Source organism: Bactrocera oleae, chromosome 2 (genome assembly GCF_042242935.1).
Source record: "Bactrocera oleae isolate idBacOlea1 chromosome 2, idBacOlea1, whole genome shotgun sequence".
Lineage (NCBI taxonomy): Eukaryota > Metazoa > Arthropoda > Insecta > Diptera > Tephritidae > Bactrocera > Bactrocera oleae.
The window spans coordinates 79,817,798-79,833,789 of NC_091536.1; the positions used below are offsets into that span (position 1 = coordinate 79,817,798).

The 15,992-nt window shown below is 40.8% G+C and overlaps 1 protein-coding gene across 30 annotated transcripts in view; it reads right to left on the bottom strand.

Annotated features, from left to right (window-relative positions):
- Mical (Molecule interacting with CasL) overlaps positions 1-15,992 on the bottom strand; it is an 83,484-nt gene that overhangs the window by 9,711 nt on the left and 57,781 nt on the right. For 19 of the 30 annotated variants that reach the window (XR_011394903.1, XR_011394898.1, XR_011394895.1 and 16 more), the window contains 7 exons: positions 15,447-15,965; positions 14,555-14,824; positions 14,009-14,492; positions 13,769-13,887; positions 7,129-13,547; positions 6,393-7,056; positions 5,589-5,728 (listed from right to left, as the gene is read on the bottom strand). Coding sequence is in view for 7 of the 30 variants with exons in the window: in XM_070105800.1 (XP_069961901.1) it covers positions 186-218; positions 992-5,509; positions 5,570-5,728; positions 13,769-13,887; positions 14,009-14,492; positions 14,555-14,824; positions 15,447-15,965 (6,102 nt within the window). In the remaining 23 variants the exon portion in view is untranslated. Of the gene's footprint in view, positions 1-185; positions 219-991; positions 5,510-5,569; positions 5,729-6,392; positions 7,057-7,128; positions 13,548-13,768; positions 13,888-14,008; positions 14,493-14,554; positions 14,825-15,446; positions 15,966-15,992 lie in introns of those variants that run through there. The other 11 variants (XR_011394909.1, XM_070105800.1, XM_036369199.2 and 8 more) reach the window with 6 other exon arrangements.

Sequence of the window (15,992 nt, forward strand, 5' to 3'; positions counted from 1 at the left end):
TTTTTATTTATTTTTTGTAATTTTCGCTTATGCAGCAAAATTTTGAAATATAAATTTAATGTTATTTTAAAATAGAAGCGTTTAGAAAAAGCATTCACATGCATAAGCGAAAAGAAAACATTATTGCAAATCGAAGCAAATAAACTAAGAAATACAAGTAGAGAGCTCAAAAATGTTAAGCTTACACCAAAACCGATACTCCTGACATCGAAGCAAGACTGCAAAAACGAAAGATTCGGGTTAATTGATTGTTACGCAGATATGTACATATATATAAGTTACCAAGATTTTATCACATAGATTATAGCAGAATTATATGATATACTTGTAGTATTTACGTTTATAAATATGTACACTAAGCTGAAGTGTAAAAGAACAATAAATTTTATCAAGCAAAAATTTAATTTCAAGTTTTTATGTTTTTACTGATTTTTTTTTTTTTTTTGAAACATAACAATTATATTTTGAGTTGAAGCAAAAGGCTTTTAAGAGTAGTTAGTTTATATTAAATTACCCGGAAATTACTTCAGCTTATTATACATTCTTAACCAATAATAACATATTGATGACATGCCTAAATAATACAACATAAATACACAAATTAAGTCAACGAATCCAAACTTAATGAAGATACAAAAGTAAGGAATTTCGTATAAAATCCAAATTCTGTTAATGTTATAAAAAGCCTCAATTCAATTTTAAATATATGTACCCAGCTTTTTTATAGTCTTAAGGTTGCATCTTCACTGAATTAAGATTTTTAAATGGATTATATATTATTAATATTTACTGTACAGCTTAAATTTACTTAACACACACACATACATGTCATTCCACCACCAAACATTTGACTTCCAGCACACGATCAACAGCAGTTAGCGGCGAATATTACAGGGAATGTGAGTGAGAAAATACACACATACAAATACACACACATACATCAGACAAGGCTACAAAAGGCAGGGGGGCAATTGGAAAGCCGTTTACTAACCTTGGATTTCTGTTTAGTTTTGGGCGATATGCGGAAGCGGCTAAAAACGCCCATATCAATGCCGCCCGAAGCTGTTGTGCCATTGTTGCCACTAGTTCCCGGACGCTCTGACTGTGCAGAGCCAACTACGCTAGTTGCGCTACCACCACCACCGTTACCAGTGTCCTTTTTCTCCTTATGAAAGAAGCTGGATAATGATTGTATCAAACTCTTACGACGTTCGGGATCCTTTTGCCTGCGACTGGTCTTGCCTTTGGCCGCCACTTTGTTATTGATGCTTCCACTGCTGGACTGAATGGAGGTGGAAGAGAGTAGCAAATTTGGATCAGATGTGAAATCGGCAGTGGCGCCGGTTGGTTTTGTATTCGAATTGACATCGGGAGATAATTCCGATTGTTTGCTCGTCAAGTAAGCTAAATCGTTCACACTCTTCGATGCGCTCAACCGGCGATTACATATGCCCTGTTCTTCCGTATCGTTTGGTGATTTGAGTGGAACTTGTGAATGTAGTGTGGTAGCAGTATTATTTTTGGTTTCCAAGTGTTCGAGATGCAAACGTTGGCGCAATAATTGCATTTTGTCCTCTGGGCTGAGACCGAGTTCAGTGTTCGATTTGAGTCGAGCACGAGCGCGTGCTTCGGTGCGTAAATTCTCAGTCGACGCCGAAAGTGAGCTATCTACACTTAAGGTAGAAATTAAGGGCCTTTGATTACGACTATGACGCGCAGGTGCAACTGGTGTCACAAAGTTGTAAGCATTTTCATTCTTCAATGTTATTTTGCTAGATTGATTCGGTAAGCCGTACGAAAACGATGGAGTTTTTGTCAATTTGTATCTCTCGAATGCATCCAGTTGCTCGCTGGTCAAGTGTTCGCTGAAGGGTCGTTGATGGTAACCAATAATGCGGGTTGGCGAGCCGCCGGACATTCCATAGGCCGATACATATGTCGATGACTTTTGTAGTGGTATGCTATCTCTGAAATTTGAGCAGTTTGAACGTTCTTCTGTGTCCCTTGCTAAAGTCGTCGACGGCGTCGCTGCTGTGGATTCATGATAGTGCGCACGGCTGGTGCAATTGGTGTCGGTAGTTGTGGTTGCTGCCGCGATTTTCGGTGTAGGACTTAGACTAGAGCCACTTGCGTAACCGCTTGTTAGCATAGTGCGTTGGCGACTGCGATGCAAGCGTTTTTCAGCATTTAACTGTTTCTTTGATTGTAGTTTGTCCATGACTAGGTCATGTATCAGGTCCTTCTGCTTGGTGCGCTCTTTAGTGATCTCCTCTAGCTTGCGTGTTAATGTCGGAATTTCAGGTACCTTGTGGATTTGTGTCGCCGCTGCGGAAGGACTGGCAGTGGCCGTTAGACAAGCATTATTGACAATCACGTTTTCCGATTCGACTGGTGTTGCTTCTATCACAGTTTGAGCATTTCCGGCAGGCATTTCACCCTTAGAACTCTTTCGCCTTTGTTTGCGCAGATCGGAATCACGAGCCGTACTAATTTGTGTAATTTTTTGCTGCAACGCACGCACACATTCCTCATAGGATAGCTCATTTGAGGGTTTACGTGGTGCTGCTTTCGGTGCAGGCGCCGACGGTGCAACATTTTCTTGTGAGACACTATGTAGAGGTATTACTTTATTGGAAGAGGCAGTGGAACTACTCGCTGTTGTGCATGTTGACTGTGAGGTTTTTGGATTCTTATCTGAACTGCTGGGCGTGGAACCAGTGCTTAATTCAGCGTTTTTATTTACAATATAAGTACTGTTGAGCACATCGGCTACTTTTGGTGAAGATGAGTCAAGCGGGCTGGTTACTACGGTTAATGCTTCACTCTCTTCCGTTGTGGTCTTAGTAGTAGTGGCGGTCGATAACTGAATTTGAGAGTTTGGTGTTGCTGTGAAGAGACTGTCATCCTCCAGGTCATTAAGTGTACTGGAATCGGTCAGTGATTGTGTCATGAGTGACGGCGGACCTGTGGTTTGCGACTTTTCCGCCAGCGATGCTACCAAATGTGGCTCTTCATTCACAGGGGTCTTAAGCATATCATGCTCATGATCGTCGTTTTTTAAGATATAAGCTCCCTGTTCAATGTAATCTATACCAAGTTTCTCATCACGCTTGGCAGCAACTGGCTTGTGTGTATTAGCTGCAGTTTTAAAAGTATTTGTTTTGTGCGTAGGTGTTTGCTTTGGTGTGGTTTCGATAAACTCCACGTAGCCGCGATTCCGCAATAGTGCTGTGTTGGTAGCAGAATATCCTTCCGCACATGAACTCTCAGAACCGGTATCCATAAATTCGATATCATCAATATCGATAGATTTCAGTATGCCCTCAAATTCCGCAACCGGCGCTGTTTTGTTTATCTCACCCAGCATTTCAATCGTGGTCGGCAATTTCGAAGTTGCAGACATACGTCTTTTCTCTTTTTTATTACGTTTAATAGTTCCCTTGTTAGAGTTCAGCACGAATTCCATATCAATGAAATTCTCGGAAATACAATCGTCCGCTGTCCAGTCCGACAACTCGGTTTCAGTTAGCGCCTGACCGGTTCCAGTCAATTCGGTTTCTGAGTCGGATCCGCGCGACATTAGTTCGCCAGTCGGTGTTATATCACTGTCCACAAGCGGTGAATTTGGTGTGCGGTCAATAGCAGAGCAAGCGTTTGTGACTGTAGGTGTTGTGGGCGTGTTTGGTGATTTTTGAACAGTACTCAAATTTAACGTAAGTGGCTTCACCGCTTTTGTATGCTCCACTGTTTGTTCGACGATTAAAGGAAGATGTTTAAGACTTTCTACCTTATTTTCGTTTTTAGTATCGAATTTAAGGTTAGATGTCTTTATATTTGGCGGCCCCCGTTCTGGCAATGGCGGACCTTTCGCAGGTAATGGCGGTAATTGTTCTTCCGTATACGCATCCTCTGTCTCTTCATCTTTATCTAATTTATTTGTTTCAGCCTCGATCACCGTACACTCTATTGGTTCGGGTGTTGCAGTAACTGGTTCCACATCAGCTTCGGTTTCATCCTCGATCTCCGATGTCTTGATGGTGGGCGGCTCAGGCACAACTATGCCCGCGGGTATTTCCAAGTATTTCAGATCTTCTGGATCACCAATATATTTACCATCAATTATCATCAGACTATCAATTTGCATTAGTGTTCCTGATGTGTCATGAATTTCTACACGTGGCACTTGATGTCCAATGGCCATTCCGCCGGTTTGTGTATCCGGACTAGTCGTTGACTCTAATATATAGTGTTGTATATCTTCAATGCTCGATGAGCCAGATGTGCAGCTGGAGCCTTCGGTTGATGACATTGTGTCCGTTTTGCGTGTGCCCCACGGTATGTTCGGCACTTGTATTTGTAACGTATCGTTCTCGAAAAGTTCTTCGAGTTTTTCTGGTGAATCCATTTTCTCCTCGTCGCAAGAGTGACTCAAAAGTTGTTGTTGATCCTCTGCATGCCGCAATGGTGTTGTCTTACCTGCTGATTTTACTTCCTGTCCAATATGACCTAGTAAATCGGGTATTCTTTCTTTAACATCTTTCGAAACATCTGGCTTCAGTTCTTCTATTATGGTGTTGTCACTTTTTACTGGTGATTCACATGTAAGATCTATAATTTTATTACTATCGGCAGTGAGTAATGCATCATAGTTTTCAGGGGAATTAGGTTTCTTTTCAGCATCGTCAACATTAATGTTCTCAATGAAATCGATATTCGATTCCAACATTTTCGCTGGTATGTCGACATTCGTAATATCTATTATAGACTTTGGCTTTTCCTTTTCTGGGGTAACTAAATCTATTGTGCCCAAAATGGTGTGACTATTAGTTGGTGTTGAAGGTGATTTTTTGTTGTTGACAGTTTCGACTAGAGTCGTATTAACAGTCTCAGAATATTCCATGCCTTTATTCAGCTCATTTTTACTATTCACAAACACGTTTTCCTTCTCATTGTCCGTCGAGGCAGTGGACGAGGCCTTCTGTATCGTAATTTCCACTTTTAGATCGTTCAAAATGTTTGTTGTTGCCGAACGCATCAAATCGTTGTTTGTACTTTCGCCTAACTTTGTACGATCTAAAAATGTTTTCATGCTGGCTGAAATGCCGCTACCTGGGTTCAGTAGTTTTTGGCATTCGGATATATTCGACTGGAAACTACGTATACGTGAGTCGAGGACTGAAGTAGAGCCAGATTTTTGTATCTTATTGCCATTGCCCTGTTCACCAAGCAAATAACGTTTCTTGAGCTCTAGACTTTTCTTTGAGGCGATGCCTTCCGTACTGGCCGTTTTATTGAGCAGATAATCGCCGGGACGTGGATTTTGTAAGGGAGTACGGGTTTTTGTTAAGAGCGTGGGATCCACCTGCACAAGTGGTTTGAATTGTGGTTGTGGTGGGTTCACTTGATACTTCTGCAGATAACTGCCTCTCAAGTTGTGGGCATTAGCAATGTTGGTGGATGGTATGTGATGTCGTTGACTGGCAGTCGAAGCAATAACGGTAGATTTTACCTGTAATAATATTAGTTAGGATACAAGTATAAGTAATGTGTAATTTTTACGCAATCTTACTTGAACTTTTGTTGGTTTTCTGAGGTGAGTATCATCGATGAATATTTTAGGGGTCTCACGTATTATTTCATCGTGATCGAACTCCGAATCAGTGGAAATTTCAGTGGCTGAATTGAGTTCGACCTCCTCGGGAGATGTCGACTCAGATTCGCTTTGAACCTGTAAAACATAATTGTATATTATTTAATTGTCGAATCGCTAGTTTATTTATTTATTCAATGAAAAAACAAATACCAACGAATATACAAAAAAGGCCGTGAATGTTTTGTACCAATACACAGTCATAAACAAAACAAGGCAGTGAGTAGTCGGATTTCTGAATTTTTGCTTGTGGTCTCTTCGGATTAGCGGTTTAGTCGATATTTTAGTCGTGTTGCGAATTTGGAAGCAAATGGATTCGCAAAATGCATGCAAAACGATGGGAGCAGTGATATTTCAATTCATTACACAACAATCAGCAAATGAGGTACGATCCAAAAAGGCACAGCACAAATGAGCACAAGTACTACACTTGAGGAACGCATTTATAAATGTTTTGATTAATTTATTAATTAAAAAGTATAGGTATTAGCATAGAACGCAGCAAAGTTGGTTAAGTAACGCTAACAGTGGGTTAAAGTCAGTTCAGCGCACAATGGACGCACGCCTTGTTGTGCCCGCACATCATTCCGGGTTAACTGAACGACGCACGTAAAGCTCGAGTTGGATTTCGAGAGCAAACAAAGGTAGCTAACTTTGAAGCAGTTATTAAGTATAGCTTAATACACACTTGTACGCCAAAGCGGTATTGGTTTGGTTGGGTTAAGTATTAGTTCTTTTTTACCTTCAAAGATCGTACCCGGTGGTTATTGAGTGTTAGGCCTCAACTTCTCTTATAGCACTTTGTCATAATTTTTGTTTTAAGTTTTTCAACTCCTCTTCCGCTCTTAAATGTGAATGTGTGGGAGATAATTTTGTTAACCGCAATCAAGGACTCATTCAATTTGTATCTGAGGCACACCGAGCATAAAAAAGCTGGCGGGCGGTTAGGCAGACGTTTTTTGGTTGAATGGTTGTTGGTTGGTTGCTCGGTCTGTAGGTTGGTCGTTGGAGGGTCGTACGTACGGGCATTGCAACGATTTTTTTTTTTTGGTTTTTGTTTATGTTTGTGTTTACGTTTATATGTTTATTTAAATTGATTACGTTAATTCTTTGGAGCGTGTAATTGCTAGTTAAAGATTTTGATATGTGTATGTTGTACTATTTTGTTTAGTCTGGCGTTGGTTTCATTACATTAGTTTGTTATTAAATTTTTTTAATTCAAAAATTTTCAAAATTCTTACAAATATGTGAATGTACTTTTGTTTTCATATTGTTTCATTCGTTATTCGAGCCAAAATATGGGTGGTTTTTTTTTCTTTTCTTTGAAGTTTCTATTTGGCTCTCTGAGTTTTTCTTCGTGTTATAGCTGTTGTTCGTTGAAAGCATTGTGTTAATATCTCCAAAATCTAATGTTAAATGGAAATTTAGTGCATCTAACAATATAAATTAATGCATATTTATTTTAAGTTATAACGCACGATTCTTTGGAGTGTTCCCGTTCACGGTGCCGCGAAGGACTACGCCTAGTGTAGTCGTTGAAATGCATGCTGTGTCCTATGCCGCCACTATACGCGGAACTACCAGTGGTCAGATACGGATTGTAGTTTAAAGAAGTGGTGCTGGTATATGGTAATGTCGACGTGCCATAAAGGCGTCGGTTGCTTAATGCATAATCCGAATTATATGTGGGCGTGTAACTATAATGACTATTCGACAATCTACTGTGATCGCGTCCAAGTGTTCGTGAAGTGGGAAAACGCGTCAATTGTTTGCTCTTATATCCGCTTGGTCGATAACACTCCAATTCGTCTGCCGCTGCATCGAATGCCTCACGTTCTATGCGCTCTGCGTTGACTACATCGCGTAAATATGGATTCCGTTCGGCGGCACGCTCGTTGATAAACTCACTTTTACGATTATGTAAGCGTTTGCTACGATCTAGCAGCATTCGTGTGCTGGCGTCTATTGTTTGTTCGGGCGTTTGAACAACAGGTATGTGTCGTAACGGACGTTTCGGCACACCACTGATCGAAGTATGCGTAGATGAGTTTTCAGCACTTGAGCGTGAAGAGCGTGTGCCGAAATTAAGCGAGGGTCCCGCAACAACATGGGATGTGATTGGCGAATCTTTGCGTAGATCTGAGATTGACTTTGATGATGTTTTGCCATCACTCAGTTCGTCGGTAGCTAATCTATGCCGACTCGGTTGTGGTGAATGTGATTGCATTTTGCGGTATTTGCTTCTATTCTTGGATATATTTCTGATGAAATCATCGTCTTCACTCTCTTCGTCGAATACCGTTTTGCCATCAGGCCATTTGCGATTACGAAAAACTTCAGCGACCGGTGATTTGGGAGCTGAATTGGCGCGTTTCACTTCGATCACTGTATCGGGTGAATCACTCATATCTATCTCAGGTGAAAGTTCCGCCTTAGGCCATGGCCTATTCTGAAAAACTTCGGCTATAGGTTCATTGATCTCTGGCAAAACTATGGGTTGCAGTTTGGTGGGAATTTTCAACTTTTGTGGCATCGGCGCTTCCCTCGCTTCACCATTGCTCATCAACTCAATAAACGCGAATGAACTGCAACGCGAACTAAGTGAAGGTAAATCTTCTGTTTCCGTTGGTATTAAAAGCTTTTTAAAGTTTGGTGGCGTGATTTCTCTTTGAGTGCTAATACTTTCTTGTGTCCCACGACGCGAACTCATTGGTGTGGGTCGAGGTGTTGTGCACTTAGAGTTGTTGCTGTTGATTTTATTAACCGTCTGTGGCCTATTTACTTTCGGTGTATTTGCATTCTCTCTTTCTTGTTTCTCCAATTCTTTATATTCTTTGTCACGTTGTATCAATGCTTGACGGCGCTCCATTTCGAAATCTTCTATTATACGACGTTCATCTGAGTCACTGCTATTAGAGGAAATATTATTCAGCAGTCTTATTGAACTCGTTGGTGACACATCTTTTATTCTAGCTTCGTCTAAACCACGACGTTCGGCATGGATGAATTTACGTCGTGGCATAGGGCTCGCCGGCATTTTAGTCATATCCCATTCCAACGATCGCTCCTTACTTGAGGCCTTGCTGGATGTTGGAACGCTCAAAATCTCATTGTTGTTTAATGACTTTGTATTATCTTCATTCAAATTGTCTGTATGATTCGTGGTCGTGGATTGGTTCTCAGCTGAGTCTGCATCACCCAAAGCCTGAATTAATCGCCATTGCATCAATGGAGAGTTAGAAAGGTCCTCATTTGAATTTTGCGTGATCGGAGAGTCATTGAGAGTCGGTACCTTTTCACTGCTAGTAGAAGATTGTGATGACTTCCGTTGTAATGACGGACTCTGTTTAAGGGGTGGGGTTTTTGGTTTTAAGACTGAAGATTTTGAAAGCTGCCTTGGTGTGTTAGAAATCGCTTCGGTTTCAATTGTTTTTACGTTTATGGCGAATTGCGTATAATTCCGCTGCATTGCTGGAGATTCGGTTGCATTACTCGTTTTTTCATCAATCCCGGTCTGTGATTTTCTTCGAAGAACAGTTGGAGATTCTTTTAACGGACTTTTTATTCGATTCATGGATACCTCCGTATTTACAGGTATTTCACGAATTATATTCGTGATATCTTCAGCTGGTTGCTGATTCTTAGAATCGTTGGCTCTACTTTCTTCGACTTTTATGGTTTGCACGTCATTGATCTTCCCATCTCTCTCTTCTTTTATTTTTCTAACGTTTGAAATTTCTACAGGTATATTCTTAATAGGTAGTGCCTTATTGGCCAAATTATTTGATCTCTGTACATCGTTCGTATTTTCAGATATTGGGCTTGATCGTTGAACAGAGGCTGGCTGATTCTGGTAATGGTTTACTTTCACATCTTCTAATTCATCTTCCGATATGTTACGTGGGAACTTGTGTATTGAAATGCCACCAGTTGCTGCTAATTCAGCAGTTAAACTTTTTGTAAATGTTGTTTGCATTAAATCCTGCACCGATGGGGGCATATTGTCGGGACATAATTTCGCTAATTTATGTTTGACGCGTTGTGGTGCGATGGGCGCTGAAGCCTCGCTGGAGGATGAGGTACTTTTCTGACGGCGCTGCGGACGAATGGGGAAAGGCATTTCTTGGGGATCCATATAAAGCATTGACTGTATACTCTCGAGAGTTAAGGGTGCTGCTTTGGAAGCTGAGACATTGTAGAAGGGTTTTTGAAGAGCACTAGACGTGGTACTTTCATTATTTCCATTCTCGACTGTTTTTATATTTTGGTTCGCGGTATGGTATGGTTCTCCATATCCTTCGGCTGCTATGGATTCAGATGATCTTTTAGGTGATTCCATTGTAGCAAATTTTATTGAGGGAACCTCATCCTTTTCTAAAGACTCAAGCCGATCGACAAAATCCGCGTCCTCTTCGATCGCAGTGCTCTGCAATGGTATGCGTGGTGTGATGCCCACCAATTCGTCGTTCGAATCAAATTCCACATTCACCAGCATTTCATCTGAGAACTGACTAAATAACTTTTCGATGCTTTCATCTTCTGACGAACCACGCATGCGGACTGTAGTCGGTGCGGCACTAGGACTTTTACTAATTGACGTACACAACGAATCACATTCCTCTTCCGTATTGGCATTTTGATCGATGTGTTCGTTAGCTAGGCGTTCAACAATATTTTCGAACAGTTCATCCACATTTCTATTATCTGACGCAGAATTTGGCGTTAGTTTTGTAGCTACAGTATCTAGTTTTTCAGCCAGAGAGACATCTGAACAACGTCGTGAATGTAAACTTGCGGCGGAATTGCGGCGTGAATTGCTCAGCGATTTGTCACAACCTGTTTTTGGTAAATTTTTTATGTCCTCTACGGTTGGTCGTCTTTTTAAGACCGGTGTATCCGGTGCTGAACTATCAGAATTATTGGAGTTCTGGCGCGATAAAGTTTTGCTGTGGATAGCTGTTTCACTAGCAGTGACCGCACCGCCATCGAGAGTCCCATTCGAAATGATTTGTGTATTTGGTTCGCAAGGAACTTGTGCCTCAATAATATTCGGGTGAGGAACTGGCGCTTTCTTGGCCTCTGAGTTGATTATACTACCCTTTTCCACTAATAGTAAGGTTTCGAAGTCTTCCATTTGACTTTTAGGCGGCGATATCGACTTCTTTGCTACTACTGCTGGTTTTGAAAGCTTTTCGGCGTTGTTCTTTTTGTTGGCGGTAGTGTTACTTAGAGTTTTTGTTGGTGAAGGCGACTTACGTTTGGCAGTTTTTGAATTAACTTGCAAATGGGTAGACATTTTTGTTTTCATTTCAGTGGTTTTCTTTAAGTTCTTGCTTGGCGATGGTGACTTCTTCACTGCGCCGCCATTAACTAAAGCCTTCTTTATAGTTGCCACACTTTTCTTTTCAGGTGATTTTGTTTTAATGTTTTCAGGAGATTTCGATTTGATACCGAAAAACTTGGCAAACTTGGACTCCCGATATTGCACTGGTAAATCTTCGTATTTAGACTTTTTCAATGCTTCTGTTTTGGCTGCCGCTTCTTCCTCCTCAATCGCACGTTTCTTCGAAAAGAAGTTATCGCGTTTCTTTTGTAGAAAATTGGTTGCTTCATTACGCCATTCAGACTTCAGATACTCCATGGTCTTCTCCAAATCACTCATTGAGTCGGACTCACGCGACATGACAGAATCATGGGAAATTAGTGACTCCCGCGACTTGTTTAAATTGCTCATGGTTGACTCCATACGCCGCAGCTTGAACGATTGCTCCGAAGATTTAACTGAACTCATTGATTCGAAACGTGCCAGTAAACCTTGTACACCAATGGGACGATCGCCGTCCTCCTTAGTTGTCAGTTCATCGTTCGCCATGCTTCTCTCTTTTGAAAGTCGCTCGAATTCCCCTTCCCCCAGTGATTTGGTTTTCAGCAATCGCTTTTTATTGCTGATTGTTGCCGGTTTGGCTATGCCTAAATCTATGATCGTTTCTTGAAACATTCGTTCAATTTTATCTGAAATATCTTCACTAGGTGATTTTTCTTCCTTGAATAGCTTCAGATACTCCGCACTGGGCGAATGCATTTCCTTATCGCTGGATTGTAGAATTTCATCTAGCACACGATCAGATTCATCACGTGGTACAATTGACTTGTTGTCTTGCACGACATTGGTTTTTTTCGTTGCGTTTCCTCCTACCTTCTTTTTGGGCACAATCTTTTTTATTATCTTCACATTACCCTTTTTTGTTACAGCCGCCGTTGCAGTTGTGGTTGTGACGGTGGCTTGAACGCTCTTTGTTACAGCATCTTTATTCACCACGGCTGGTGTACCTTTCTTTGATAAGTCAACGGCGCCGTCCAATTGATGGTCGCGTAAACTGAAATCAGCGTTTCCCAATGAAGCTTGTCGTTTTGGCGTAAGCTTGTTGACCTTAACCGCCGTTGTGCTTTTATTGCTTGCATTTGTTGAGGTAATCGGTGCAGGCGCAATGGCATTCTCCGTTTGCGACTTCTTCAACTTATCTGCTACTGTCACTACGGCACTGCGGCGCTGTGGCGTCGGACTACTGGGAAAATATTTCGCTAAATCAACATCCTTTAAATTTTTTTGGTTTTTATTGACCGCAGCGGCATTTGTTTTCTGTTGCTTTTGATCGGGAAAATATTTGGAGAGATCTACGGATGGGTTTGCTTGCGAACTAACAGTGGGCACGACCATTTGCGATTTTATGGCGTCCATTGTGCCAGAGAAACTCTTTGCTTCGATTTCCTTCAACTTTTCCTGCATCAATCGTCTGTCGACCTTTGGTGAAAATTTACTCTCCGCATCATAAAACAGTTTACCCATATCTGAATTCGACCTATTAGGACCAAATCCCTTATCTTTGTTATCGGTATTTGATTCCATCTCCTTTTTATTATCAATACTCTTCACAAGACCCAATAGGTTTTGTATTTGCATTCGGCTATCATTTGCTATGACCTCGTCCTTAGATGTGAATTTTTCCGAACGCTTAAGACTGTTTGTACGACTGACTGACTGTTCGCCACTCTTTGCTGATTCTTTGTTTTCCTGCGTAGCTTTGCTCTTAAAACTATTGGAGCGACTAGCGCTTGCACTGGGCTTTTTGCTAGCGCTGGGACTGGCAGTCGGACTTAGCTGTTGTCTTTTAAGACTGCTTTGGCGATTGAGCGAAGCTGATTTGATCTCTGCTTTTAAACTCGCCAACACTTCTTCGGGTGAAGTGGCTTTTTTAATATCTGTGGCAGCATTCTCGTTACTTTTTTCAGATTTCAATTCGGTCTTTAACTTCTCTAACACACTTTCAGCCAAAGTAGCGGTAGACTTTTTTATATTCTCATCAGTTTTCGCATTTTCTTTTTGCTCTTTTAGCACATCCTGTTTTGGCGCAAAGCGATTTTCAAATGCTGACTTGGGTGCTAGTGCATTTGAGTTGCTCGCAGAGTTGTCTGCCAACCACTTTTCTTTCATTGTCAATTTCTTGAGTATATCGCTCTTTACTAAATTTTCTTTAGCTATGGTTTCGATATCCTTACTCATTTTGACCACATTGTTGAGGCGATGAAGTTTCTCATTGATTGCCTCAATTTCGGCGCTAAAGCGGCGACCAGTGCTTTGTTCCAACTTCTCAATATCCGCTTTTGTGGGTGGTGGCCCTTTAGAGAAGGCGTGTGTGGTAAGTGTTGATATGTTACCGGCAAATGAATCTACCGACTTGAACGATTTTTCAGAGTTATATGAATTTTCGGAACACTTATCTATATCTGGTTTAGAGTTTTGCTTTGAGGCAGACTGGTTAACAGCCTCATCATCTACCGGAACCGGATTCATTTCTAAATTTTCAATGCTTTCATTATTTTTAGTTGGCAATTGAATCTATATTGAATAATATTTTTTTTTTGTAGATTTGTGGGGAAATTAGATTTAGTACAAGTTTGTGTGATAATAATGAAACCAACACCATTAAATTATGTATTTGAGGGTGAGTATATGTGATCACAATTGATAGAAGAAAGTAAATATAAAATTAATAATGGTTTATTGCACGAATTAATAAAAGAACTTAAGCTAGTTCAATATCGATGATTAAAACTCACCTCAGTTTCCGTGTCAGTGGGCAAGTTCGCGGGCAGTGGCTGTAGGCGCACTTCTTCTCGACGTAGTTCACGAGCCTTCTTGAAATCTTCACCTTCGGTATCGTCCTTACCATCGTCATCTGAAAACAGTAAATGCAAAGCAATTGTAAATAAATATAATTTAATTATAATTTATCAATCAATGCGAGTAATAGACTAATTTACTTAATGTGATTATTATTGTGCATCTGGAAAACTCACCCGCAATTCCGTCACTCGAATCATAAAAATCATCCGAATCATCACTATCGGAATAATGCTGTTTGCCAATCCAATCGGTGGCCAATTGTAATGTTTGTGCGGCCAATGGTGAGTCATTTGCCTCTTCGAACATATCTGCATCGGACTCGGTATCCGAGTCATCAGAACTGGAAAGATCCGACTCAGAATCTTGATTAGATTCAGGCAAGAAATTTCTGCCCGACCACTCGTGCTCATCGAGTATATGCTCCTCCGAAGGTTCACCATCGGACATGGCATCGGTATTCTCGAATTCGATACGTTCCGGTGTTTGGCCACGATCCAATAAATCGAGCTGTACAACGCTGTCAGCGGGGCCACGAAGTTTATCAGGCGTTTTGGGTAGGTCTATTTGTGTGATTCCACTTGCAGCGTCCGCTGTTGTGACGGTAATGTCGACGGCAGCAGCTGCAGCGGCGGCAGCTTGTTGTTGCTGAGTTGGCTTCTGAAATTACATTGTAATTGTTTTTATGCATGAATATGCATAAATAAATTAGTGATATTTACCCTTTGACCTGGTTTTCTGACTACAGGACGTATAGCCTTTGCTGGCAGCTTAAAATGTTGCGTACAGTAGAAACGTCCATTTGGATCGTCGCGATCGAATGCATAGCCGCCGAGACGCAAATTTGTGTGACAGTGATGACACTTCAGACACGAACGATGAAATACGAGATCTTCGGCTGTGATTTTTTCCATTAAGTAAACGATTTGCTTGCAGAAGTGGCACTTTTCGGAAGCGGCTTGCTTTTTAAATGCCAACGCGACCTTAGCGCTCTGGATGGTGAAAAATATAACTTTAATTAGTATTTTATTATTTTATTGTATACAATGATATTAAAAGCGCTTAACGATATGATTAATGATAAAAAATAGTGAGCTCAAATGTTATTAGAGTGTGAGTGGTTGTATGGCTATGAATTATGTGCAAAGATGAAAGGAATACCTCGGAATGGAACTTAAATGCTAATTAAAAGAACCTTTAAACCTCAATGCATTGACGCATAGCATTACAACAAGGACTACAATAATCATTTCGAAATATTTTCCAGCTTCAGGAAATACGAGGTCTTACAGATGCATTGATAAAATATATACACAAAATATTAACAAATAAAAAATCAATCAAATGAAAAACGTTGGATAAAACGACAAAGCAATAACTAAAATCCAAGCAACACAAAATCAAAATGATCACCAAAAAGTCGACTTTACTCAACTGCTTCTGAAGTAAAGTGCAGCTAACAGCACGTAAGCATAGCCATAATAATGTCGACTGCAGTATAGATTAAGTTGTATAATTTCAATACCAAAGTGGAACATATGATGGTTATGATTGTGCGTCAACGTCTTCAGAGCAAATTAACTGTAAAGTCGACCCAACAAGCGCATTACTCACGGATTTCGGCACGCTATTGACAGCGGCGGGAGTAGGATTCTTTTCATCGCTCGTTTTATCGTCTTTCTTAACAAATTGACCAGCAATTGATGCGACCTTGTTGCGGCCGCGTTCACCAACTTCCAGTATGGAACCCTCCTTCAGCTGTTTATCCAAATTTTTCAAGGTTTGATCAATTTCTTTGAACTTCTCCTCCACAGATTCTTGGCGCGTTGGTTTTGCCATTTTATTTTGTCTAGCCAAAAATTGTTCTTTACTCCATTTCGGCACCTTTTCACGTCCTTTCGGACCATGTATTTCAGTTCGTTTTGATTGTTCGATTTTCTTTTCGATTTCGCGCACATTCCAATCGTTGCTGCCGATCTTGCCAATGGCACGCATTAAATCTTTGGGCTTCTTATCGTTGCCGCAAGCTGTCTTCGAACTTATGCGTTGCTCCATAGATTTGATGCGATCACTAAACTGTTCATCTGGATTATTTCGCGGCATGGCCGATGGTATATCGCCGCGATTGCGATCCTGTACATGATAGTTCGTTGAATTTCA